This window comes from Chamaea fasciata, unplaced genomic scaffold (genome assembly GCF_029207755.1).
Source record: "Chamaea fasciata isolate MVZ Bird 193981 ecotype frontalis unplaced genomic scaffold, bChaFas1.0.hap1 SCAF_8, whole genome shotgun sequence".
Taxonomy (NCBI): Eukaryota; Metazoa; Chordata; class Aves; order Passeriformes; family Sylviidae; genus Chamaea; species Chamaea fasciata.
The window spans coordinates 19,990,870-20,018,679 of NW_027094093.1; the positions used below are offsets into that span (position 1 = coordinate 19,990,870).

General features: G+C 38.9%; 2 protein-coding genes across 3 annotated transcripts in view; one reads left to right on the plus strand and one right to left on the minus strand.

Moving 5' to 3' along the window:
- Positions 1-17,313, plus strand: part of ABCB11 (ATP binding cassette subfamily B member 11) — a 55,240-nt gene extending 37,927 nt beyond the window's left edge. Inside the window, exons 21-31 of the mRNA XM_066190008.1 lie at positions 680-815; positions 2,362-2,520; positions 7,344-7,448; positions 7,550-7,711; positions 9,526-9,729; positions 11,516-11,757; positions 11,877-12,033; positions 12,798-12,995; positions 13,760-13,966; positions 14,687-14,833; positions 15,367-17,313. Of these exons, the coding sequence (XP_066046105.1) occupies positions 680-815; positions 2,362-2,520; positions 7,344-7,448; positions 7,550-7,711; positions 9,526-9,729; positions 11,516-11,757; positions 11,877-12,033; positions 12,798-12,995; positions 13,760-13,966; positions 14,687-14,833; positions 15,367-15,567 (1,918 nt within the window). The 3' untranslated portion in view covers positions 15,568-17,313. The remainder of the gene's footprint in view (positions 1-679; positions 816-2,361; positions 2,521-7,343; positions 7,449-7,549; positions 7,712-9,525; positions 9,730-11,515; positions 11,758-11,876; positions 12,034-12,797; positions 12,996-13,759; positions 13,967-14,686; positions 14,834-15,366) is intronic.
- Positions 17,314-20,489: 3,176 nt separating this feature from the next.
- On the minus strand, positions 20,490-27,552 carry G6PC2 (glucose-6-phosphatase catalytic subunit 2). 2 transcript variants are annotated; one of them, XR_010722035.1, is made up of 6 exons: positions 27,335-27,552; positions 26,893-27,002; positions 23,708-23,819; positions 22,784-22,899; positions 21,867-22,063; positions 21,537-21,625 (listed from the first exon to the last, which is right to left on the minus strand). XR_010722035.1 is itself a non-coding variant. In XM_066189258.1 (5 exons), exons 1-5 carry the CDS (start codon positions 27,550-27,552, stop codon positions 21,114-21,116), a joined length of 1,068 nt encoding a protein of 355 aa, XP_066045355.1. In that variant the 3' UTR covers positions 20,490-21,113. The 2 variants fall into 2 exon arrangements, 1 of the variants encoding a protein (XP_066045355.1); XM_066189258.1 differs by lacking the exon at positions 21,867-22,063 and having other exon boundaries at positions 20,490-21,625.
- Between the last annotated feature and the right edge of the window lie 258 nt (positions 27,553-27,810).

Genomic DNA, 27,810 nt, shown 5'->3' on the forward strand with positions numbered 1-27,810 from the left:
TTCTCTCTAATTTTGATCTACTCTGTTAAAGCTCTGGTTTTGATATTACTAACATACAGCCTTAGTTGTAATATCTAATGCACTTTCAGTCCAGTTATTTGAAAAATTACTTGCTGTGCAATTACTTGAAAAATCAATGCAATCTACAAGGACATTTTTATTATGGCTTCTACTTGATGAAAGTGAAAGCATTTTACAGCCAGACTGTCTTGTAGCTAGACATTTATAATTCCATCCAGGCAAGCCCATGTCAGGCACATGAATACATCTCCTACATTACAGAGTTACATTTTATCAGAGCGAGAGGTGGTTTGTTTCAGCATCCTGTTTTGCTGGACTGAATTACTGGTAGTGGAAAGAGTGATTTGACTTGGTGTCTTAATAACTTGTGCAAATGTAGTAGGACACACCACAGTTTTACTTAGCAAATACACAGTACATGGTCCATCTAAGGCAATGTCTGAATGGTATGAGTGGAATATGATTTTGAAAAGTATTTGTCCCAGTTGGTGAGCCATTTTCTTCCCAAGAAGTTGAGAGAACATTTTCAAGAAAGAAAAAGTCTGTGGGATTCCTATGAATTCCTTCAATGCATTCTGACTTAGTTGATACGAAAACTGTACCTGCTTTGCAAGCAATTATTGTTTTTACTAACAGGCCATTTCTGTTCTCTTTGTAGCGCTTCACTTCGGCAGCGCTCAAGATCCCAGCTCTCTAATGTGGTCCCTGAGCCTCCACTGTCCATTGGAGGAGACCCTGCAGAGTCTACCTATCATATGCCCTCTTATGGAGAAGATGATGGAAAAGCAAAAAAGGTCAGGTCCAATAGTTTGTTATGAGATTTCCAACTGAATAGGTTAAATTACTTGTTAATGATCACCCATAGCTATGTGCTTGTACATCTTGACTTGATGCTTTTCTCTCCTTAAAGAAAACCACAGCTTCAATTCCTATCTCTGTGTAAACCCTAGGCTGCATTTTGATTATTGGTCCATTTAAAATTTCTAGCAAAAAAATTTTGCTATTTGCTATCTACCTGTTGGTAAATATGTTGAAGATTTAGTTGAAAAACATATATTCATAAAAGCTGAATTAAGAGACATGAAGCAAACTGCTCAGTCTGTGAAATGTAATTACTAGGCACTCAGTGTTACAAATGGCACTGCTTCTTGTTCAGTAAAGAATAAATTCACTTTCGTCTAAAAATCATCTGGAGAATTAAGCAGAGACACCCTCACTGCAACCTAACCCAGAATCCTTACACTGTCAGTGTCCTCATGCAATCAACTGGCATAGAAAATAAAGGCCAGCATGCCTTAAAATTACACAGAATATGTAGGAATATGCACAGTGGTTTTCCAAAGTGCCTATGAGGCTCCCTGCTTCAATTTGCATGGCTGAAGTTGTTCAGTGCAGAGAGCAGTAGTTAGAAGTTACCCTCCTTGCTATTGTCAAGCCTATTCTGTGGATAAATAGAGGGTTTGAATGCTGTCACTCTGGCACTAGCTCAGAAAAAAGAGAAAATACAAGATGTTTCCACCCACTCCTCCCTGCATATTTCCAAAAGATAGGTGTTCACAGTGTCTCTTTTGTCTGGCTGTTTCTAGTCATATGAATTGAAGGAGATGAGCAGGGCTGAGGACACTAAATGTTACAAAAATTCGGCACAAATCAAACTGCAGGATAAGTTATAATTTGATGATGAATATTCTGCCCTTACTGGGCATAATTATGGGAATTCAGCATATAGTCTGAGGATGATTCACAGAAGGGTGGCATAATTACCATGTAAAAACCCTGAATCCAGATATCACTCTGAAATCTCTCTTGTTTTAATTATATCACATACCTGGTATATATAACACATACCTGTTAATTTGATGCAGTCTGATCAGTGTGGTCACTCACAATACTTAAAAATATTATTTAAGAGGTTGAATGAGTGACAGAAAAAGCTGCTTGAGAGGAGGGAATTTAAGCTTTGGCACTCTGGGTATTTCATCACACCTTGTCTGGAAGGGAATAGCTGATAGGAAATAGCCTGAGTTTCAGTGGCAGAAGATCTTAAATTGGTTGTAAATAACTTCTGCAGCAGGAACAATTAGAGCTGCAAAATGTATGAATCTCTTTTTTCCCCAGGGATGGGCAGGGTTGTTATTTAACCCTTCTGTTAAGTAAACTTGACTTGTTAGGGCCACAAAAGAGCTCCAGACAGCAGTCGTCTCTGCCCCTTCTGTCCAAAGCTAGAGCAGCTGTTTGGGCTACTAGTTGAACAAACTAGGCTAACTATTTTATCTGTCAAAGGGAGAGCATCACTGATGGAATGCATTGACTTCAGAAATCCAACCTTTTTTTTTTTAGGAATCTGTTGTGGAGGAAGATGCCAAGCCTGTACCATTTACCAGAATTTTAAAATACAATGCCTCTGAATGGCCCTACTTGGTGCTTGGATCTCTGGCAGCAGCTGCGAATGGAGCCGTCAATCCACTCTATGCTTTGTTATTCAGTCAGATTCTTGGGGTATGTTATGGGAACATTTTAAAGTATATTTTAGCTCTGAAACAGAAGAGAGTGAATATATGATGCACAACTTGACATGTTCTGGCAAATCTTTAGATCTCATCAAGGAAATGGGGTTAACCTTCTTGCCTATAAACAATTATGCAGTAGAGATATTTATATCACTGTCACCAAGCAATCATTAGAGCTCTTTGAAGGGGCAAGCTTATCAGCATTTGTCATGTGTTCTTCATTATCTCTTTTATTCATTTTCCAGAACTGTTGGGAATGGGTTTCTATACTTGCATACAGTTTATTTTAGATGAGACAAAATATACCTCACATGCAGATACAGTGGAGAGAGACACATGCAAAGGTCATTCTCTGCAGAATTTTATTGTACAGACTTGGCAAGTCAAGAAAGTTTTGGATCAGATATAAAAAATACTTCACTTTTTTGTTTACATATTTCAGGCACCTTTTTCCTGCCTGCTTCCTGCAGAACGCAGGGAGAGGTAGATAATTGCACCTGGGTTCACAGCCACCAGCAAAGAGTAGGCTTGCATCCACAGGTTTGGAAACAGGAAGTAGCAATATGCTTTAAACATTAACATTCATTAAAAGGTACAATATTATCAAAATCCACCGCCTCTCTTGAAACTTGTCAAGTTCAGCCATGAGTGTTTATTTCTTCAAAAACTTGTGCTGATAGAAATGCTTGCCAAGTTGGTGGGAAAGTGGAGGGCTGACTGAACATATTCAGTGCTGTTCTGACTGGTGCCTAGGAAAGTGCCCTAAATTTTCAAGAATTAGGCTAGGGAAAACCCTCAGTTCATGCCGTGTCTTATTAAGTAAAGTAACAACACATTAACCGGGAACAAAATAGGAATGCCATTTTTTTTTTTTGAGGTTTTGGTACGCATCTGATGTAGGATAAAATTGTGCTTCCCACTCACTTGCATAGGTCATAGTAGCTACACATGGGTGCAAAAATATATGCCCTAAAAGGTAGACAGATACTGCAGGTCAAAAACCTTACAGGCAGGAAAAGGTGAATGAATGAATGAATGAACCAGCATTTGAACTCCTGGTGGAAAAGGATTCTAAGAGCAGTGCCAGGAATCTATCAAAAGAAAGTTTGACCTTTTGTTGTTTGGTTTTTTGGGGGTATTATTTTGGCTTAGACATTTCTCTCTGGGAAGGTGTTTAGGACTTTGAATCATATTTACTTGCAGTTTCACATTTGTTAAGTAAGATGCTGTGAGCAGGAGAGTAAAGTAGAGGATATTCCAGGCCCTGTTGATCCACTTAGCACTTCTGCCCAATGTGCTTGGCCTTCAGGCATAGGTGTGGCACCTCCTAACACTTTTTGAGTGTCTAGACCTCATGTCAAGGACTGTGGCTTTCACTAGACAGCAGGTGAGACATTGCTATATGCATTCCTCAATGAATCTTACCTTTGATTCCTTTGGAGAGGAGTCTTCTAGACCTTGAGAGGTCTGGGGCTGATGCTATCCTGCAAGATGCCAAATACCTTCATTGCCAAGGATGAATTCCTACTTTTGAAGGCCTCAGTCTATCAAAGGAGAGAGGCTGCAAGAAAAAGCAAGTGATAATGAACATGAGGGAATATCTGTGTTTTATTATTCATAAATTTAAAATATTTCTGCCTGGTGCCAAGGCAGTCAGGCAGATTGAATATATATCTGCTTTCAGATCTGTCCAAATATCTGCAATGTTGTTGTGTCAGACACGTGGGCTTGTACTCTGGGACAAGTATGCTGGGGAAGTGAGGGAAAAATCCCCACAGCTACGAAGTGAAAGGATAAATTTAGCTAAGTCTGCCCTGAAGGTTTTCAGAAATTAGTTTCAAAAAGTCAATGAAGAGCTGGATAATACTGTGTATGTACCTTTTGAACAAAGTTTTCAGTAGTTTCTTTTACTTATGCTTTGGTTCTCACTGTGGAATTGTCTGAGAGTATGCATCCTTTCCAATGAAACTCAGCTGAAACATGTGCTCTTACTGCTATTGGAGTCCAAGGCTCCAGATAAAAGATAGTCTCCACTAAAACTGCCTAGACTCAGATGATCTGAATATGGACACCTCAACAACAAATCTTTTTTATAAACCTGCTTCTATTGTCCATGCTGCATGTTGCCATGATCAGTGTTTTGTTTTTTTTTTTTTAATAAAGAACACAGATTAAAAACATAACTGACCATGTTAGGATGGCTGCAGAATGGAATAGTTCAATTTTACAGGACAGATTTTTAAGGGGGTAAAAAGTCCTCTGCAATACCAAGATCTCTTCCTGATGATTGTTACCCACATTTTCTTCTTCAGGACTTGAATTGTTTTTGCTCTCAGTTTAGGGAGAGTGTAAGCACGTACTTCATCCTGTTCTTTTCTTAAGCCCATTCTTCCTTGAATTTATAGCTTGCAAGAGGAATCCCATGCTGACCAATAACAGTCTTCATCAGAAATGCTCAAGGTGTGTGGCAGACATTGTAGCTCTCTCAGCCTTTATCTAAGTAAAATGGAGAGCCTAGGTACAGGAACTGGGAAGGCCTTTCATAACCTATTTCTTGCATAAGAGAAAGCAGAAGAACCACTTTGGATGTGGGTGATATAGATAGAATATTAACACAAAGGCTCACAACATTCTGCCTTTTCATGAGGACCTTTCATAAGCATGGAAATATTTAGTTCAACCCACGTTTGAGGCCATCCCAGTGTTACTGGATGACTGTGCAGAAACAATACTCAGCTGTGAAAAAGCCATCAGTATCTCTGGAGAGGAGTGTTTTTCATCCCAGTTCACAATTACATATTTACCACGATCCATCACATACTGTGTTTATCATACTGTTTACTAGTTGTACTCATTAGAATTTGTTAATTTCAACAGAGATCTTGCTGATATTTTTTCATACAGAAAAGTACCACACCACTGCAATTGCATGACGTCAACATGAACGAGTATTCACACAATAAAGAATCGTTAGTTATTCTCCTGGTTATGTTTTAGGCTAGTTCTGCTTCTGGCATGACCACTACTATGAACTCCACTTTCTCTTTCCTTTCTAGATATTGCACACCATGATGACACAGAAAATACCATCACAATACCACAGCAATTCTAAAATCCAGAATCCTCATAGAACAGTTTATGAGTGTACCTTGTGTCTCATTCTGTCCAAGTATTTAACTAGAATGTTTCTGGCAGAAAAAAACCCCAACAAAATCAAAACACTACAAAGAAAACCCCAACAAACAAAACCAAAACAGTGGTATCTCTCCTAGATACATAATCTACAAAGACAGATGAAATCTGTTCAGCAGCCTGTTAAGTTTGGGATCAAACATGAATTACTGAAAGTACGGTGGATTTCATTACAGAGATAGGAGCAGCTGCAGATCATTGTATGTTTTTTTTCTTACTATGACAGATTAAAACAGACCTGGTGATATTTTTTTCTTTAAAACAAACATTCATCTAAGACAGTAATATACTTGCTACTGATAAGACAGCATGGTGTTGGAACAGCCCTTCCAACTGTTCCCTTCCAGCTAAGAAGCTAGAAACACTAAGGGCTGTTATGATACTATTATTTTGGAATCTGAAGGATTTATTTTGTTGCCAAGGGACTGATGTACAAAGTTAAAATACTTTAAGTGAAATTCCCACTAGAGAAGAGCTATTTCTTTTTCTTAAATTCATGCTCTAATTCCTTTCTGTTACTTTGAGGTATGGCTCATTTCAAACATAAATTAACATGGCTTCACCTTTTAAGTACTTAAGTTTATTTTCATGTAATTTTGTAGCTGTAATGAGAATTCCTTCACTTTCTACTGTTAATTATTCACCTAGAAGAATTTAGGCTAGTTTTGATGTAGGCAGAAGTTGAATGCCTAAGTTATTTTTAATAATGAAATCTTGCAGATAATAATAAAATAATAAAATATCTTGCAGATAAGATTGAGAGATTAGACAATTTATAGTAATTCTACCTGTGAAATCCAGTAAGCATTAATTTAAGTTTAGTGGAGAAGTACAAATGTGAGATTGACCTCTATCTGGAAACAGCAGAAATAGTTCAGATAAAGAACTTCAGATAGGTAATCTTCTCTGATTGAAAGGAATTGCTAAAGGATAAATTTGGACCACCTCTTCAGCAGCAGCCTACAATGTTGGCAGGTGTTAGAAAAGACCAGACATTAAAAAAATGAAAATACCACAGAGATTGGTACTGAATGGGGTGGAGGGACTCCCCTTTAGGCACTCATGCTTTTTCTCAAGTGCCCAGCAGTACATTAATGGCTTGTATCCACACTCCTTCAGGAAAACAGTGGGCTTCTCTTCGAGCCTTCCTATGGCAACTACACCATCTGTAATGTCATGCAGGGAGTCACACTGGAGTATAATTATTTACAGACTTTATTTTGTACAGCCCAATAAAGTTGCAATTGGCCCAGAGCAGAGGGGAGGCAAGATGCTGCTGCACTGTTGCTATGCTGTTTATGACATTGCTATTCTCTGGTTATCATTGTTTACAGTGGGGGATGAGTGGCTAATTATAACCAAGGATAAGCCACAAATAGCAGTAGTGTGTGCAGACACCAAGTATACTGAACTTGTTGGTTAACAGAAGTAAAACCCATTATGTTTCAATCCAGGCTCACCTTAGGAAAAATAAGAAACTGGACCTTTGCCCCAGGGGGCGAGGGAGAACTCTGTGTTCTGGCTTTGGTTGGAGGATGGGTTTCTGCACTTGGCAACTGGGAGTGAAGAACAAACGTCACACACAGCAAAACTGACATTTCTGTTTATTTCTTTTCAAAGACCTTCTCCATTCTTGATGAAGAAAACCAAAAAAACCAGATCAACGGTGTCTGTGTGCTCTTTGTCTTAGTCGGAGTTCTTTCATTTTTCACACAGTTTCTACAGGTAATAGCAGTCCAATTTTGCAATGTATATTTTTGGTTTTGCACTCTTTCTCGGTGGGTCTCTCTCTCTGCAGTGTCTTTATTTATTCTCATGTACCCCAGGGATACACCTTTGCCAAGTCTGGTGAACTGCTTACAAGAAGGTTAAGGAAAATTGGTTTCCAGGCTATGCTCGGGCAAGACATTGGTTGGTTTGATGACCGGAAGAACAGCCCCGGGGCTTTGACTACCAGACTTGCAACAGATGCCTCACAGGTCCAAGGGGTAAGACCTGGCACCTTATGGATCATTTTACTATAGGCACCGGCTGAAGGCCTATTTTGGCATGTTGTCACAGAAATGAGCTACCATGCAACCAGCCACATCAGTGTAGATCAGTTCTTGGTAAGCCAATTATGCTATTTCTGTTCATCACAGACTGCCACTGTGGAACCAAGAGTAGTATATGGTATATCCTAAAAGTACAAACAAGGACTCAAAAACCAATAAAATACCAACCAACAATGGAATGGGAAGGAACATCCAGTGCTGAAGCTTGATTTTCTTTTGTTTTTCTCCGGAGATGAATTAGCTTTTTGCCACAATGTTGAAGTGTTTATTTCAAAAACATGTCAAAATACTATGCTAGTGACAGTCATTAATAACCATGTTTTCCAGTTTCCAGCATGGTGTTACGCATGTTGTGGCAATTTTGATCTAAACTGACAACCCACTTGAAAAACCAATCTGCAGTACTGGCTGGTGCCCCAGCTGGGAATCCTGCAGCCAGCTTCAGTGTTGGGGAAAGTAAGACACTAACTACATGCATTGTGTTCCTTAGTGGCTGAGGGTTATATCATGCTGAGCTACATATGTTCCCTATCTGAACTGATCCTTTGGTAGAAGTGAGTCAGATGCCATTTTGCTGGACTGCAATGAAGGCAATTTTCTAGAAACAAGGAAAGAAGATGTACAGATTTCTTTTGTTGCAAAAATTGTTATGTTTCAGCTTAACTAAAAATTGTAAGTTAGTTTTTAAAAAACTATTGACAGAGGTCTTAGAGAAGAGGTTTCTAAAACCCCTGCCAGCAGCAATTTCTACAGAATCAGAAAAACCTGCTGCAAACCTCACAGGCACTTACAGGGTATCTTTTAATTGAAATTAATAAACTTGTAAACCTCTGACTGAACCATTTAATAGCCTCCTAAGGGACAAATTTGTTCAAGGCACAGCAGCGAAGCACAGCCATCCAACCCACAGCTGGCAGGGGGTGAGGGAGACCAGAGCTACCCCAGCAGCAGTGCCCTCCACCCTTCACTGCCTGACACAGACCTTGCTGCAGGTCAGAGGAGGAGGAGATGATGAGCATTTTATGCTGCCAAGTTCATACCCTGCAAATGAGTTTAACTGAAAATCATCAGATATCAAATGTACATTTTTATTCTTATACATAGCAATATAGTTCGTATTTAGGGTGCTGCTTACTGCTGTGAAAGAAAATTACTTTTGAGTAAATAAGTCTATTAGAAAGAATAGTGTTGTTGAAGTACATAAGGAACAGACAAATGCATTCAACAAAGATGATGTCAAAGCTGTATTTAATTTCTTTCCTTAATAAAGGGACAGGCAGAAATACAACTTTGTTTCATCCCTTTTCAGTGACATTGCTTACTGATTTTAGCACAGCTGAGGCTTTGTTGTTAATAGCTAAATTATGCAATGGTCCTGTTCATTATTTATATCATTATTGATACGGATAAATGTAGAGGCTAAACAGTGAATTCAGATAAGTGATTCTCCAGGGAATCAAGGCAACCGATTTCAATACTTAGATTATCTTTCTCACAATCAGTAGAAACAATCTTCTGAATTCTCAATGGAAAATTTGGTGGATCAAAGGAATACTGGACATTTGCAGTCCTCCTCTTGATCCAGTTAATTGGAAACAGTATATCCAGACTGGCTAAGTTCCAGTGCAGTCAGTAGCTGTTAGTGTCCTATGTTATTTTAATTTACAGTTTTCCAAACTTTTATAGGAAGACTTGTTTAATTTGCTTTTGAAGTACAAATCAATCATGTCTGTTTCTTTCCTTCAAAGGCAACTGGATCACAGATAGGAATGATTGTCAATTCCTTTACTAACATTGGGGTGGCCATGATCATTGCCTTCTACTTCAGCTGGAAACTGAGTTTGGTAATAATGTGTTTCCTGCCATTTTTGGCTTTATCTGGAGCTGTGCAGGCTAAAATGCTGACAGGATTTGCCTCACAGGACAAGAAAGCACTGGAAGCTACTGGACGGGTAATGCTGTTTAAAGACTAATTTATATTTCCGGGCATGGGTAGATGAAAAATCAGTCTTTAGGGACCATCAGTTATTTAAATGTCATGAAACTGCCAATGTTTTGTGAATAAGTTGCAATATTTCAGCTTGTTAAATCACTGAAACAGCATTGGGAACTCCCTAACTGCAAAAGCACTTGCTGCATGGAATGTGACTGACCTTGCAAAAGTTATTGGACTGAAGTGGTAGACACAGATCTCTCCGCAGTCCAATTCACCTTTGTTGGATTTTATTTAAACATGCATTTGGTGATGCCCTGTGATTAAGCTGTTCTCAGAGAGCAGTGATACTTGTTCGCCTAGAAATGCTCACACCTGAGAATCTGGCACTGGTCGTGCCAGCTTAAGAATTAAGCTCTTAGCCCTTCCCATCTTAAGAATCAGGACCTGACCAATTGCCTGCACCCAGAATAGTTAATTATTTACAAAAGTCTTAAATCAAAATACTTCTTGACAAGGAGAGAAACTTTGCTAATGAGTCAAGACAACAGCCCTAACTCAACAGACCAACCCAGAGGCTGTGATGAAGAAGACACTCAATGCTTCAGCAGTTTTGGTGATGACTGACTGTGTCTGGTGTTATTTTCTAATTTATTTGCCGGCACTGCTTTGGAGTGCTAAAAACACTGAGTTCTTCCAAAGTGATTGCTCATCAGGCATGCTAAACATGGAAAAAGTCTGCACCATCCAATTCACAGTACTTATTATCTGCTCCTTCACACTGAATGATAATCCAAGACATTGACTCTCAATTTTGGCCAGGAAAAAAACCCCCTGAAACTGGATTTCTGATTGTGTACACTCAGATCTTTTCCTACATGCTGAAAACATTCATAAGCTATAATACCATACTTGCTTCCCAAAGGAACATGTTACATTATGAATCTAGTATCGAAGTCCAAGCAAATTACAGCATTTTAAAACAATTTCTTAATAAAACTACTTGAGATTTAAAGGGTGAAATTAGGACCAAACAAGCCATTAATTTACTTCTGTAGATGAAATTGTGGTACTCTTTTTTTTGGGGACCAAAAAATAAACCCAAATTCTGAATGGCAATAAATTACAATATGAAACCTACAATTAATAAAAGTTCCATACAAGTTCCAGTGGGGATTACCTCATAATTTCCTGTAGGCAAGCATTTCCTTGCTCTTTACCTATGTACAAGGTAAAAATCTTGAAAATTGTACCACTGAAGATTTATATGTTCCATCTCATCAGCCCTTTGGACATCAGAGAGGGAGGGAGGGTGAACAGCTGCAGAAACTTAATAAATTCAAGTGTATGCAATTTATGAAATGGAAATTGGGGATGTTAACCCTTTTAACTCTTTCTCTGACTACTGCTAAAAGTAACACTATTGAAACAAACATATTTAATTAATAAATCCATGCAACCAATGCAGTTCCTAAAATCTTTCCTTCTGTGGGTGTCACATTTATTCACATTATGTGAAATAAGTCACAAGTGAGAGCATGTGCCTGATTCCCTAAGAGTGCTTACAGTAACAGCTCCAGTGGAGCACGCAGAGCATTGCTCTCGAGGAAATAAATAGGTAATTGCCTGTAGGAAAGGTTCTCTTTAGCCTGTCTGATGTTTGGGCCAGTCTGTATCATGTCTGAATGAATTTATATATTGTCAGTATCCTGAGTTCATGAAAGAATCATGCACTTGTAAGACCACAATCTACTTATCCAAGTAAAAAATACGAGCTTTTACCCTTTTTTTCCTTCCTCTTCCAGATTGCCAGTGAAGCTCTCTCTAACATCAGAACAGTAGCTGGGATAGGAAAAGAGAAAATGTTTATTGACAATTTTGAGAAGCACCTGGACATGCCCTACAGAGCTGCAATGAAAAAAGCACATGTGTATGGAGTCTGCTTTGGCTTTGCCCAGAGCATTGTGTTCATTGCCAACTCTGTCTCTTACCGATACGGGGGGTTTCTTGTTGACAATGAAGGACTCCATTACAGCTTTGTGTTCAGGTGAGAGCCTGCCCAGAGCCACAAACAAAGCCACAAACAAGTCTAAAAGTTCTGGACTCAGTGTGGTGTCCAGTTTCCTGATGGTTTCCCAAGAATGACCGTGTCCCCCTTCCCCACAGGGTGATCTCTGCTATTGTCACCAGTGGAACTGCTTTGGGAAAAGCTTCTTCCTATACCCCAAATTATGCCAAAGCCAAAACATCTGCTGCACGCTTTTTTCAACTGGTTGATAGGATTCCTAAAATCAGTGTTTACAGTGAAAAAGGGGAAAAATGGGTAAGAGTGGAGATGCGTAACCTGTGATGTCAGTGAGCTCACTACAGACATGGATGTTGCACTAGTGATTTAGGAGTCAATGAGGATCAATAACAAGAAGGTTATGCTGACTGTAAAATTTTTATTTGTCTTTGCTCTTTTGGAAGCAAGCTCTTTACTAGACAGAAAGAGTAGTATAAAGTCGGCCATTAGGAATTTGTCAGTGTAAAACTCCTGTAAATTGGAATGGAAGTGATTTGGATGACTCACAGAACAGCAAGCTCTTATCTCCTGCTTTACAGTTCATGACAAACCTGACTATTGCTGGTTTATAATGGAGGTTTTTCCATTCAAATCAAACAGGTGGGGGGTGTTCATGAGGAGGCAAAGAATTGTTGAGTCAGACAAAATTAAAATGCTCAGTTTCTGGTGAATTGAAAAGCCAGACCCAGAAAACTGAAATTATTCATTTTATACACAATGCCTATATTAAAATGAAAAATGTGCCTATCTGTAATGCATTGCCATTTCCAATTTATGCCTCTGACCAGTGCCATGCAGGGAAGCGTAAGCAGAAAACTAGTGTTATGATTAATAGCTTTACCTCTAGGACAGCTATTTCAGTATGGCATTTTCCCTTCTCCTGAGATAATTTTGTAAATAAAAATGTCATATTTTAAGCAAAAGATGCAAGAATGGATCAGAGGAAGAGCTGTCTTGTACTTTACAATTCAGAGTTGAGCTCAAGCTCACTGTAACATCTTTCTCCTTCTTTTTTTCACCAGGATGATTTCAAGGGAAGCATTGAATTTCTTAACTGTAAATTCACATACCCTTCTCGGCCTGATATTCAGGTCCTGAAAGGACTCTCTATATCTGTTAAGCCTGGACAGACTTTGGCATTTGTTGGAAGTAGTGGCTGTGGTAAGAGCACCAGTGTCCAACTTCTGGAGCGTTTCTATGACCCTGAGAAAGGAAGTGTGGTAAGCAAAGAAAATGTGGTTTCTGTGCTCTGGTTTTCAGCAGTGCTCCAGGGGCCTTCTGCCTGTGTGCTACTGTGCAGCCTAGCAGTGGTGGCTCATACATGTGCAGTTTGAGACTTCATCTCCTTCTCGAAAGGACGGATGTGGACTATTTGGACAGTTCCAAAGTATTATCTCAGACATATTCAGACAAGATCAGAGAACTATATGCCTCAGGTGCACCCTCATGCATTACGCAGACCATAGGCATTTGCCTCGGTAGCTTCTGTATGAAACATACAGAATGTATGCTGTACATTGTGAAAGCACAAGCAAAATCAAGTCTGAATGGAACAACAAAGACCCTGGAACTTGTCTACATTTAACTTCAAGTTATTCAATTACTGATAGCTTAAAAAGCTTTTATGTTTTCCTAATGTAAATACTTACCCATCTAGACTGATTTCTCTTTCTCCGGAAAAAAAATCTGTGTGGTGATCACTATGTCAGAAAGGCAATAAAGCATGTGCCTAACCTTAAGCTATTAAATAGTTCACTAGGACTTCTGCTGAGCAAATGGTCGAGTGTATTTTGTGGTATGGATCAAAGCCATAACACAAAATACACATCATGCACAAAGGAGTCAGAGATAAGCAATTCAACCAACCACTTTAAATCAGTTCCATTTGTGTTTTAATGATATGGTTAAATAATTTAGTTTTGCTATAAACCATTTGGATGTTGCAGTTTTGTAACGATGTCTCTTTTCTCCCATTTCCTTGTAGTTAATAGATGGACATGATTCTAAGAATGTAAATGTGCAGTTTCTTAGATCAAAAATTGGAATAGTGTCACAGGAGCCTGTGCTATTTGACTGCAGCATTGCTGATAATATCAAATATGGCAGTAATACAAAAGAGGCGACAATGGAAAAAGTCATAGAAGCAGCCCAGAAGGCTCAGCTGCATGATTTTGTCATGTCTCTGCCTAATGTAAGTACCTGTGAGGCCCTGGCTGCTCAGTGTCCACTGCAACAGGAGCTGTTCTGAAACCAGTTAAAGTTGCTACACACATGCACCTTTAATGTCCATTGACAGCTGTGACAGTGGGAGCAAAGAAGGTGCTGTGACCATTTGTTGTGCTCGATAGAGTCTGGGTGTGAGTTACTACTGAATTCTTACACAGTAGGCAAATACATAAATCCTGTTCCCAGCTGTGGGAGATTTGCCTTGTGAGTAGGACATGATACTTAGACAAAAATATTTGAAGCTGGAGTGCTTATGTACACTTAAGAAGTATTTAAATGCATAGAAATAATATAAATATAAAAGAATATAAGGTATGGATACAATTTAGGCACCCAAACAAAGCACTTTTCTAGAAAGCCCTTAAATCACTTTTGGCCTCTTCTCCCAAATCTAGGGCAGGGAGAATTCTCTTTGCCTCAGACAAAGCAGCCAAAATCTTGCTATCACATTTTCCTTCTAGGCCATCACTGCGGTGCCTGGGCCTCAGGGCCATGTGCAGACAAAGCACAGCTTGGAAATGTCACCCCAAACACATTTACTGCTGAACATTGTTTCTGCCTTCCCAGGTTCTGCAAGTGGTCAGCAGCGGTCAGCTTTCTTGCCTCTCTTCTGCTCTTCCTTTAGGCTGTGTACGGGTGGGTTAACTTACACCTGAATAGAAACCTCCTTTTGTATATTTTTCAGAAATATGAAACTAATGTTGGGGCTCAGGGATCCCAGCTGTCTCGTGGGCAAAAGCAACGCATTGCCATAGCCAGGGCCATCATACGAGACCCTAAAATTTTATTACTGGATGAAGCAACATCTGCCTTAGACACGGAAAGTGAAAAGGTAAATGTGCAGTGATAATCAATAAGGGAAAGTTAACACAATGGCCTACAACATACAATACATTTTCTGTTCTATAGATATGCCAATATAGTCCATTACATGATTGCACGTTATTCCACATTGTGAATGCTGCATTTTCACCTTTAATGATCTTTCCAAGAAGTGCAGGAGTACAGCCGTAAGAAAAAGCAGCTAGCCCTACCTGCTCTTAAACTACCAATGAGAGGCAGCACTTTTCCAGAAATTTCTGAATTGCCTGGATTTCCAAGCATTCAGTTGACATTTAGCACGTCAACAGAGTAAAGGTTTAATTTCTACCTCTGTCTATGTTTAGCTGCCACTTGTTTGTACTGCTAGTAAACAGAGGTCATGACCTAGCTAAGCCCATCAATATCAGAACCTCTGATTTAGTCTCATTGTCCCTTATACAAGTGTTGCACAACACATTTAATTAATCTGAAGCAATTTGGTTCCTCTAGCTCTGATCCCTGTTCAATGTGCACATTTTTATTCTGACACTTTGTTGCCTTTAGACTGTGCAGGCAGCACTGGACAAAGCCAGAGAAGGGCGCACCTGCATTGTCATCGCCCACCGCTTGTCCACCATCCAGAACGCCGACATCATTGCTGTGATGTCACAAGGACTCATCATTGAAAGGGGCACTCATGATGAACTGATGGCCATGGAAGGAGCCTACTGGAAGCTTGTTACTACTGGAGCCCCAATTAGCTGAATTACTGTGATTCTAAATTAGAAAGATTTCTGTAAGCAAATACTTTGTGGTAGGTATATGTATGTTGGTGCTCTGTTGTGTTACAGAGCAAGTGCTCTACAATACAGTGAGATCTGTGGAACCCTGAATGTATGTAGCTGTCTGCATCACGCACACTAGTCGAGCAGCTGCAAGGCACTAAGCATAGGCTGATGCTTTCAGGAAGTAGCTTAGCCCACTGATAAGGGAAAAAAGCCTGAAACTGGGAAAGATCTTTTCTGATGATCTGGAGAGTTGCCACTACCTGCAGTAAGTCTGCACAGTCCTGTTGTGCCTCAACTAGCAATCAAGGAAGCCCCTGGTGTTCTGGAAAAGGCCCTTTCTCTAGGTAAGCTGAACGAGTGAAAAGAACCCCTCATACAATGCTGTACATCTGAAGGGACCAAATCTGTCCTAAGGTTTGGTCTGCAGACGACGACAGCAGAGGCCCTTCCTGTGCATGCAGAAGCCCCACTCCTTCACCCATTGTACCACACACGTCAGCAGGGATGTTGGGAGAGGCTGGACTTCCCTTGCAGCACTGACACAGCCGTGCCCCCTCAACAAACTAGTCAGTACTTACAAAGAAGGCCGCTCCACAAAAATAATGAAAGCAACCAAGGTAAGGAACAGAAGCTGGTGAGGATCATTTCCTAGCCCACCACTCTCCAGCTAACACTCACCACTCTAATTAGCTATCAGATGGGTTTTTGAATAGGAATAAATGCCTTGGTTAAATTAATGCAAAATTCTATGGTTAATCATCAGTTATTTAAACTACTTCTATTGAAATAGTGATGGATATGTTCTTTTTTTCAGAAGGTAAGACAATTATAAGTGAAGGTGGAAAAAATAGGCATAATTAGCTCTTTGTATTAAATACAGTTGATAAACAGAGCAACAACATATTCAGAAATGACAAGGGTCAGGAAGGAGCTTCTTTTGGGAGAAGCTATCTGTCATAGTTTATAAGATCAAGTTTCACTGAAATATTTTATTGGTTATTCTCTGCAGCATAACAGGACTGTTTCCTTTAGTGACTGGGATCTTGGAGAAAAGCAGACAGAAAGAAAGTATAGATTACAGTTTCAGTATTTAAATATTGATTTTAAAAAACAGAGTATTAACTGGAAAAGTCATGCTCCATGTCCTAAAATCTGCACCTGGGCTGGGTTGGGGGGTGGTCAGGCAGGTTTTCACTCACTTTACAAGAAGTCACACCACTTCTTATAAAATACTACAACAGTAGCAGTATTAAAATAGAGCTCTAAGTGTAAAATGTTTATTAGGATACATCCCTTAATTCCAGGCAGCAAAACCCAATTTCAATTTTTATACAACTCCATTAATAGAATCACTGCCACATACACTACTGGACTCACATAGCCAGCACTAAAATGGCTATTTCTCTAAGGAAGTCATGTTTTAACCTTAAGTGAAAAGTAAAAGAGAACACTGCATTATTTGCTTTAATCTTTTTAGCCTTTTTTTCATTTCAGAGCAATAAGTAGTTTGATGGCTCAGAACTGAAACTATTGACAGAGTGACTATCAATAACCTGCAGACATACATAGATGATATTTAATTAATATTATTATTTAAGGCCATAGAAAAATAATTACTCTTCATTAAAAATGACAATGACTATGTATACTTATTTCATAATTCTTTTCCCTAAAGGACAATACCTTTGTGACTCAAAATAACCATTAAATTGTATTTTTTTACCTCCTCTTGTGCTCTAGCATTTCTTCTCTTACCATTCAGCTAAGCACATGAGTATCTTGCAGCAGCCACAGCAAGTATCATGTCTGTGACAAGGGTTTGCTGGTCAGGATGGAGCTGCTGAGAAGGGCAACAGCCCCTGCCTGCAGAGGAGCTGCTGTCTCCTTGCAGGAGCACAGGGCCAACGGCCCAAGCTCCCTGGTAGTGCTGCTGCTCTTCAATGCAACATCATCCCCTTTTCAGGCAGCTGGGAAACACTAAGACCTAAGTGTTGGGTGCTACTCCAACAGAATACAGGTCTCACTCTGTACATAAACAGTTGCACATTCTTGGATCCCACCTCCTGTCACTTTGTTCCTATGTGCTGTTGACAACCAATTGATTACAAAAAACCTCTGGTACCTAGGCAAAGGGATTGAACTGCAGGTGGCACATGGTGTGTCTGGGCATAAGCAGCAAGCCGTGATGGAATGCTTGGTGCAGAGCTGGACTGGTCTAGCTGCTGCAGCTGCCTCACCAGTAAGATTTCCCAGCCCTGGGGCTTGGTGACAATATTCCCAAACCATTCCAAAGTCATTTGCTTACATCTTTCAAGCCAGACCTGAGTTATTAGTCTTGAGAGTAGACGGTGTCATCTGGTATCTCCTGCTGTATGCTTCTCTTCATGGTCCATGGCAGCTGCTATTCCTCTGGGCAGATATAACCACGATACTGTTTTGGGATAGCACCTGAGTAACTGCAAATATAGTTCCTGCTCCAACTGGACTCCTTTGGGTAAGAACAACTTGTCTGGGCCGAGTCCTTCCACCAGGAAGGCTAAACAGGAAATGGGGAGGATAAAAAGAAAGGCTGCATAGTAGCAAGAGTGTTGTGAACTGAATGTAATGACAACTTGTCAGCTAGTTTGTATGGGCAGCAAGGGACAGCTGCACTTCATATAACTCCTGGCTCATGAGAATCTTTCTGCAGAGAGGTGGAAGTACTTTTGGAATGGCATTATCCCAATGCTATTATGGGCATCTCTAAGTCAAGAATTATTTGGGCATATCTAAGCCAAGAATAAAAGGTTAAATTTCCCCTGCGATCCTACTAGTGGGAGAAAAGGGATCAGTCACCCTCTTTATTACATATGAAAACCTTAATTTAAAAGGTTTGTGGTCCAAACTAAGCTGAGTCATTAGCTCATCCTGCAAGTGTGTATGTGCTGTATCTGTTCCAAATATTAACAATTTAAACCGCTGCTAAGGCCTGGTGAAATTACAGCTTAAATGTTTCACAATTTGAGCTCTTAGTAAGGTCACACAGTCTATTTAAATAATGCCTGAACTGTAATTTTCAACTGCAACAAATTTTCTGAAGCCCAAGTAAGGGACATGCATGTTTATTTCACTACAAAAACTACATGCCCAGCTCCTGTTTTTCAATTCTAATTCTATCAAAACATCAAGATTATATCTTGACACTTTTCTATCCTACCACTCTGGAAAAGGCTAATTCTGTTTGAAGATTTGGGAGCCCTTTCGGAGATTCTTCAAGCAGTTACACAAATCTCCATACCACAACACACTCAGCTGCTCAGCTGTGTCTTTTAGCCATTGCATTATCCACCAGTTAATTTCTGAAGCTATTAGTAAAATTACACTAAATTTATTCAGGTTTCCCACCATGTTTTGATTTAGTAATGTTTTAATAGTTGAAGAAAAATTTAGAGGTGGTTCCGGCAGGCAGATGTTCTGTGTCCTTTTCCCAGAAGCACTGAAATTACAGAATGAATTAATAGGACACTCCAAGAAAGTGAGTGAGAGCCCGTATCTTCCTACGTGTCTGCACAGAGCTTAGAAGAATCCTGAAGAATGCCAGTTATTCTAGGTTTATGGTTGTGTCTACCCCAACAGAAGCACCAAGATTCTTTGTTGGTGTTGAAAAACACAGACTCTCATGTGATTACAAGACTAGAAATGTGATCTCTACCCATAACTCCCAGCTTAAAATTGCCACTAAATCCAAATGCTGCTGCGAGAACCTTGGACAGCTGTGCATGAAGAATCTGCCTACGGCTGGCTTGGGGGAGCCAGGACCAGAACAACAACTCCATCAACCTGCTACTGTTCTACAATGCCTCTGTAGATTCTCACTGGCAGGGAATAACAAAGCACACAGCAACTTGAACACAGCTGAAATCTTTGTCATAAGCTGTCTTTGTTCTTCACTGTTTGCGTTTAGTCCCATTAACTTAGTAATTTTGCTTAAGGAGTCACAATTATAGAAAAGAGTGGTTTCAGGTCAGCTGCTGTGGGAAAAAAGTTCAGAGAACCATTAGAGAAGATATCAGGAGACGCACGAAGCAGACTGTTAAAGACAGATGACTAATTTTCTTAAGTCATGGTAGTGTTACTAGGCTCTTTAAGGATGCCTGTTTCAGATTTGCTTCTGTAATTTGTATCTTGTTCATTCCCAAAGGCCAACACCAAACTATTCACCTTGTTTACCCAATTAAATAAGATTCTTTCAATTACTTCTGACCTAATTGGAAGTCTAGAAGCAATATCATGTTTATAGGCTATAAACACAACCTTATTGCTTTCAGATATGCAGACTCATTTCCCATATTATAGCCTTGCATACTAAGGCTATATGTGTATATATATATAGCCTATATATTGAGTATTATGGGATGGTATCAGCAAAATAATTTTTTTAAGATTGTGCACTGAAGGGGAATATACAATAATAGATGCCAAATAATGAATAAAATGGAAAGTACCCCCCTTTGCCTACTTAAAACATCCACTTTATATAGCAAGCATATATTCAACATATTAGTTACTTGTGTGCTTCGTTAAACAAAGCGGACAAGGATATACACTTGAAGTGACAGTCTGCAACCATATTTTCATGATTTACACAACTAACAGTGATTCAGGCTTGTGATTGTTGATCTGAGAGAATTAGCAGAGAATTACCTTCGCAATACAGGAGCATGAACAATATTCTTGAGGTCATATACTGAGATAACTTCATTATTGACAACTTTTTTCATTTGTTGCTCTGTGTAGATGTACAGAACCCAAAGATTTTTTACATCATATTTATGCATTTTCCCTATTAAAGGTGTGATCTGTATCATTCATGATTCCTGTGACCACTTTCAAAAAGTAAAAATGACAAAAACCACACAGTAATGCAAAAAAATATATATTCTACAGAGTCCAATGGAAATAAACTTTTTTTTTCTCTCATCTGACTTAATCAGAAGCTGGTTTGCTCAGGAAGCTCAATAAATTAAATCTAAGCCTTGTTTATAACTATGCTGGCCTTTTTCACAGTGCCTGGGTACAGCCATACAGTCGTAGGTGGTGTGATACTGTCACACCATTATGTAGCAGTTTAACACACGGTATCTATATATAAAAAAATGAAATATCGAGTACCACTATGTACAACTGGTGCTTGAAGCATTATCTAGCTAGAGATGGACAGAACTAAAAAAACCACCATATAGCTAAATAAAGATGTTTGACTATACTTTAAAACTTCATTATGACCCAGAGTATTGGGCCATTTCTAACCATACTGCAGTGCGCTTGCAATATTTCTATGAATAAAATCAGCAGCTAATATTTCTGAGCTGTCAAAGTCATTCTTGAGTGGACTGATTTTGGATGTTCTGGTTACTTACCAGGAGTACATCAAAGATGCAGTGGCATCCCCTTGGTTTAAATGAATTAGCAAAACTGCCTTTGTAGAGGGTTCTTCAACAGTTCACATCCATCCCCACATTGCTAACCATTTTGAAACTTTACCTAATTAAGTTTCTTTTCAGTTGTCCTCATTAACGAGTGGACACAGTACGGAACCAAGGCAACTACAGTCAGAGGCATAGCTGCGCTCTTACAAAAAGAGAGAATGTAGAACAAATACTCAGTATGAGTAGGTATCTTAACAAAATTATACAGCTGCAGTGTAGCTAAAGAAGCAGCTATACACAATATGCGGAAACTGATCTTGCAGCTATTTTTACCTTTGCAGCTCGTGATGAACATTTCAGAATTAATTCCAAGACCTAAACCAAAGAGTGCACCTAAGTTCCTCACCAGTCCAGCAAATGGAGTTGTGTCAATGTTTATCCAGTCTGGGTTGGCACACCACTTCTTGGCCTTTGGAACTGACCATAGCAAGTCAATATCAAGAAGCTTGAGGGATAGATAAAAGCCAAGGGCAAAGATGAAAAGAAACAAGTTTGTCTTGATGTACATTCTCAAGCTTGCAGTCTGAATAGCAGGGGTGTGCTCAAACGCTTCTGCCACAAGAATGCCTGCGGATTAGAAACTCAGTGTTACAGGGAACTACACACTTGTATCTTGAAGAAGCATTTTCTACAATGTCCCGATGTGTGTGTGTCTATATATATATAGATATATATATATATATATAGACACACAGACACAACATACCACTTTTGCAGTACATTACAAAACCTTTTCTCCCATTCAAAATTGCCACTTTGGAAAAAAAAAAAAATACCAAGCACTACATGGATTTGACATGAGGCATACCTTAAGGCCTGACTGCATCTCCCAGATGACAACCTATTAAATATTAGATGTAAACTGGAACATTCCTTTTCCAAAAGAGTCCCTCACTCAAACACTGGCTCCAGCAATGCAGAATTCAACACCAGTTCCCACACAGGCTTTGAGTGTTGAAGAAAAAGACATAGAACACACTTATCTTCTCTTGTACTCATTTTATCCTGGTTGTGAAGAGGGAAAGCTGTTAGCCAGGGCTGCCCAGGCTGCACTGCATCCACGAAAGAGAACGTGAGCAGGAAGCCCCTGCTCAACGTACTGGTCATACTCCTTAAAGTCAGATAGATACCAGAGATACTGCTCATAGTTTGTACTCCCTGAATAACAATTTATAATATGCTTAAGCAACTCTCAAAAATGTACTTTATCATCTTAAATCACCCAGGGGAGTTAGTCCTGCTATTTACCTTTTTTTCTATTTTGCCCCAGGTCTCTGTGTTTGTCCACATTGCACACATGCTATTTAACACCTTGACACCATTTGAAGTGACCCAGATGACCTCCTCCTGAGAGGAAAGGTCAGAGCCAGGTAGGAGCAACTTCCTCTCTGATCTCTTCCATGCAGGCAGCGCAGTTAAAGATCAGATGCAGCCAGTACAAAGCAGTCAGAGCTAGTCTGAGGCAGTGTGGACACAACACAGTCAGCATCAACTCGCAGGTGGGCAAGGGCTCACTCCCTTCATTGTGAATTACATAGGCAGCAGGTGCATTCTACCTCATGAATATTACCTTTGGGCTACTATCAAATTCCTGATTTTCCAGAGAGTGGAGAGCACCACTGGGGCTGCAAGATGAGTCTAACTAGTAAAAATTTCCTGTCTTCTCTCATTTTTTAAAAAATTTTGCATATAGGTTAAAAAGAAATGAAAAAATAGCAGCATTACCAGCAAATACTCCAAGAACAACTTGATGAGGGAAATGTGTTGCTATGAATACTCTTGAGATGCACACACTGATCTGGATAATCCAAAAAACACTCCAGAGGAATGACCATGTCAGTCTAAGAGGGAAAAGGAAGATGCTTAAAAATTAATACAAGATATTTCATCTACTTATTTACCCCAAGCCCCATCACGTAAGGCTCACGCTTTCACCAGCAGAGGTTTACTAAGTAGAGCATTTTAGAATCAGATGATTAAAAACTAGAAGTCAGTACTAAAACATTATCAAGAGTGGTTACAGGAACAGATCTCACAAGTTTCAGGTCCAAGACACCTCTGTGGTTTAAGTGATGAAAGTCATCAATGGCAGATTAAATTAGGACTAATACCTTTAACATATCTCTCATCATGAGGTCATAATGTAAAAGCTCAATTATTTCATGACAAAATTCACACAGTGTGAAAACCACCTTGTAAGCCTTAGAAAGAACAGCCACCAAAGCAATTGCAGGACTTTCCCACAGAGCTGAGCAACACATTACAGTGAATTTTATCAGCATTATGTGCACTAGCTTTAAAATGGGCAAAGGATGACCATCCAAGAAATAAATTTACGGACTAACCAAAAAAATCCAATACATAGTGACAATTATAGAATTAAAATTTTCCAGCAGTTAAGATTTAGGAGTGATTCAGAGGTATTGTACGCAATGTCTGTAAGTTGATAAATACCAGCCTATACAAAGAGATAAATCCTCTTAATATACTTTTTCTTCAGCTGAAGTAGATCAAAATAAAGGGTTGTTGGTTTTATTACAAAATAGACCAAACTGTGAATATTTGTTTAAATAAAGTCCATTAAAAACATAACATGTATATAAAGAAATATCTGAATATAATGAGCTGGAATCATGGAAAGACACTGACCTGTGGAGGGTAACAGCTGATTTATCTTTCCATCTAACTGTGTAGCTGAGTGCTGCTGTGACCATTACATACCAGACGCAGGATGATCCCATGGCATGGCCAGATGGGCTTCCTAGTAAAAACAAAATGAAATATTCAACTCAAGAATGAAGACAGAGACACCTGTCACACAGAAAATGTCTACTGGTAGTTACTTACTTAGACACCTAATAATTTAGAAGGGAAATGGATAACAAAGGCTGAAAGAATGTGAACTGCTTCTCAAAAGTTAATTTTTGCCATATGAAGTTTTCAGAAGGTTCATCTATAGGGAATCCATAATACTTGCCTGAAATCAAAAGGGTAACAACTTAATCATTTTATATTGGTGTGAGGTGGAATTTTGTCAGGAAAACATAGTATTTTCCCATTATTCGGATTTAAAAATTTAAAAAAGCATCTAGGGCTGTCTTGGAGCTGTAGCATGGAATGCAGAAGTTATGTATGAAGATCACATAAGAAAAGTTTTGAATGAGCCTCCCCATAATTAACGGGAGCAACAGAAATTTAGCTCTCTGTAACATTCTAAACTGAAGTACCAGTATAACTTGAGATAGCCCTTCCAAGCTGCCTTTTATCTGCTTCTGCAATTACCATGGTGTTAACGACTGTGAGCTGTGTCTCATAAGCAATATTATAATCCAGGTAATTAACATTTTGGGTAGTTTTGTTATAATTTTAAAAAATTATCTGAAGCACAGAAAAACCTGTGTCTTTATGCTTCACTTTGATTAATTTTATAAATTTTTAGGTGCTGTACAATACCAACCAGATTAAAAGCAGATTGTCAATGAAACGGGCCCATGAAACGATGTTCTAATTGCTGTACCCACAGGGACAGCACACAGTAGTCTACCTACAGTAGTCTATAACACAGACCACTCTCTCATACAGAGAACAGTGATTTCTTTTTAGTCCAGATTATAATAACACATGTGCAATTTATTTTAATTTAAAAAGTAAAATTTTAATTTTACTGAAAGCAATATGAAGCCATAGAGAAGTTCCTACAACTGTGAAAATCACCAAATAACAAGGTATGCTGGCATGATGCAAGGGAAATTATTCCTAAAATTACTTTGTCACTTCCTTTCTCATGTTCACATTCAGATTTACATTCAACAAATCAAAATGGGGAAAGAGAAAATTAGATCATTGGAATCTGTAAATCTGGGACCTTTACATCTTGGCTTTCTGTGGAGACAAAAGAGAAGGGACAGGTTTATTTCACTGTCAGAAGAAATAATTTTGGCTTAAGAAAATGTTATGAACCATCACTATCTAGTAGTGTGTAGAGTAAAAGAATATTTCAGTGAAGCAGCAAAGCGGAAATGTCTAGGCAGAACAAGCACAATGATTTCTGACTCCCTGCATTCATTTTTGCTATTCTGCTTGGCAGTACATTTAGAGTCACTCTACCAGCTCTTTTGTCAATTTCCTACCAGATGTGCACTCCTGAACCTCACAATGGAACAAATGTCACTGATGAGGAAACAGGAACATTGCATGTCAGCAGTGGAAAAGCTTCTCTTTGTTGTCATCTAGGAAAATGTCATCTAGGAATAACACTTCATAGCTCATCTGCAAATTACTTACTTGAAACAGCATAAATTCCACCTTAAGGTTTATGTTCTTAAAGTTTTACAAATACCAAATACCAATACAAAAACGGCTGCAGGGTTTTAGTTCAGTTAATTCCAGAAGTACAAGCCAAATTCAGGTCCTAAACTGTTTGCCATGTAGTCATATGAACAGTTCCCTCAGCTTTCCCTTTTGCTGAGACATGGAGTTTGGGGTTCAGGCTATCCTAGGAGTATCTGGATCTGCTTTTCTCATGTCTATGGCTGCTTCTCTAATCTTCTAATATAAATTGCTATTTAAAAAGTGTGTAAAGTACCACATAAGCTCACACAATGATTGTGTGCATGTAACAGCTGTGCTGACTGCACCTCCTCTTGCTAATGACAAACAGGTCAGTGACAGTCTTAATGACACAGCGTAAGTCTGGAGGTGGGAAAAAATATAGTCATTAAAGGTGCAAAGAAGGAATCAATATGACAGTTGTACCCACTGGACAGAAATAGGAATGACCTTTCAGAAAGACAGTAACAAGAAAAAATGCCTTCTGGTTCAACGAATCAAAATGAAACACACTGTCTCCAGAGCCAGGGCTTGGATCTACATAGCACTGAATGGGATCAGTTCTGCAGGCTTTTGATAAGATCTGAAGGACTTGAATACTTTGTGTTAGGTTCCAAAAGAAAGAGACTGCAGGTCACATAAAGACCAGGCATTATTAAACCCTGCCTCATACAAGGGCTTAAGCTTCTTGTTCACAATTACAATGGGATGTAATGCAGGTTATTGTTAACAAAATACAGCTATGCAAACTGTTTAAAAGCTTTCAATGGCATCGACAAGACGTAAAGCACATCGTTTCCACAGTCAGTATTTTCTTGCACAACAAATTAAACTAAATTCAGTTAGCTCAAAGCAAGTTCATCTTATTGCACATATTAGGGTTGCACAAGTTCATTTAGCTTCATCAGTGTTGCATTTGATTTCCACGGAGAAGATAGTGAGACACAAAAAGTGAAAATATACTGAAAAGCACATTTCAAAAATAATTTTCCCCATATATTTGTACACATACTCCCACACACACATTCAGTGCCAGTGTCTGGTTCTGGTTCTTTTCCACTTGTCATCCACTGTGTAATGGATTGCTGAGACTGTTGTTATTTACACTGAACCACCTACTTAGTTTTTGGGGTTTGAATATTTCTTGCAACAATGAACAAGCCCTCAAACTCAACAGCTCTGGGTTCTGTCTTGGAAGACATTAAACAATCTATTTCACAAGTTCTGTGAAAATTTCTTTCCAATATGCCCATTCATTCTAGTAGTAATTTTTAAAGAAAGTCCCCCTCCCTTGCATCTTTTAAAAGTAATTAAGGAAATATTCTTGTCATACAGCAAATATCTATTGTATTTCCTCCTTTTCCTCTACTAGTTTTCTTTTGTATTATTTTATACATGAAATCTGAGATTTGTGTATCATATAAGACCTTCCTAACCCCCCCTCTCTCACCCTTGAAGCTGCCATCCCTATCAAATATACCAAGGTAATCTCCAACATTTCTTACCTGGTCCAGTTTCGCATGTTATAGGAAACTGTTCAAGGCATGGGCTTGACTGGTTAGGATAAATCATTGTTTCTTGCACCCACCAGTAAGGGCGATGGCCAAATAAAATCCTGACAAAAATTAAAATAAAATAAAATAAAATTAAGCAGAAATTCAATGAAAAGATTTTTACATAAGAAGGCCTCAGCAAAGCATGATAAATATGGAGAATATCAAGAGCTATATTTCCAAAGCTATTCTATAATAGTTCTAGAGGTTCTTCTCATCTTATTACAATACTATTTCAAACATATCTTAAATATCTTCATTGTGAATTCTTTTTTTTTATAATTACCAGGGAAAATCTACTAGTACATTATTCACAGAAGGTTCTCTAAACGTGAGCTACATATAGTTACCATTATTAAAAATACCAAATTTTAAAACAAATCCAACTTCTTACCATTTAAATATGAGGTTGAACCAATCACCAATGACTGCCACCCATATCATTTTAGTACCAACCACTTGGTTGAGCTGAAACCAAAGAGGAAAATAAATTGAAAATATATTCCGGGGATCACCAACATGTGACATAAAATTAAGGAAATCCTGGTAAGCCCTGTAGTCCCTCTGTAAATGCTGAATGATAAGCACTCCATTGCTGTGAAGGAGATCCATCTTAATGGATTAAACTGTACTTGAAATATAGTAAAGTTTCTTTAATCTTAAGTTTCTAGTGACGGAGAGTAAGAATCATGGAGGGGAGCTATTAAAAAGTGAGAGCAGGTGATTGACATTGCCTTTATATTATACTGGCGTGGTGCACCCAGCCATTCCTGAAACACGTGGCTCCAAATCGCTGGGAAAGCGTATGAGTCTGTCAGCACTGGAAAGCTTTTTTGTTTGCAAATTTTAATTGTAGGAAGCTAAGTGAAG

What these genes read in the sequence shown, in the direction of transcription:
- G6PC2 (XM_066189258.1), bottom strand. Translation starts at nt 27,552, where the DNA reads ATGGATCTCCTTCACAGCAATGGAGTGCTTATCATTCAGCATTTACAG. An exon ending in AACATGCGAAACTGGACCAG is followed by an intron (nt 23,820 to 26,892) that starts GTAAGAAATGTT and finishes TGTTTTTACTAG; the next exon opens with GAAGCCCATCTGGCCATGCC. An exon ending in TGTTCTTGGAGTATTTGCTG is followed by an intron (nt 21,626 to 22,783) that starts GTAATGCTGCTA and finishes TCTAATCCGCAG; the next exon opens with GCATTCTTGTGGCAGAAGCG.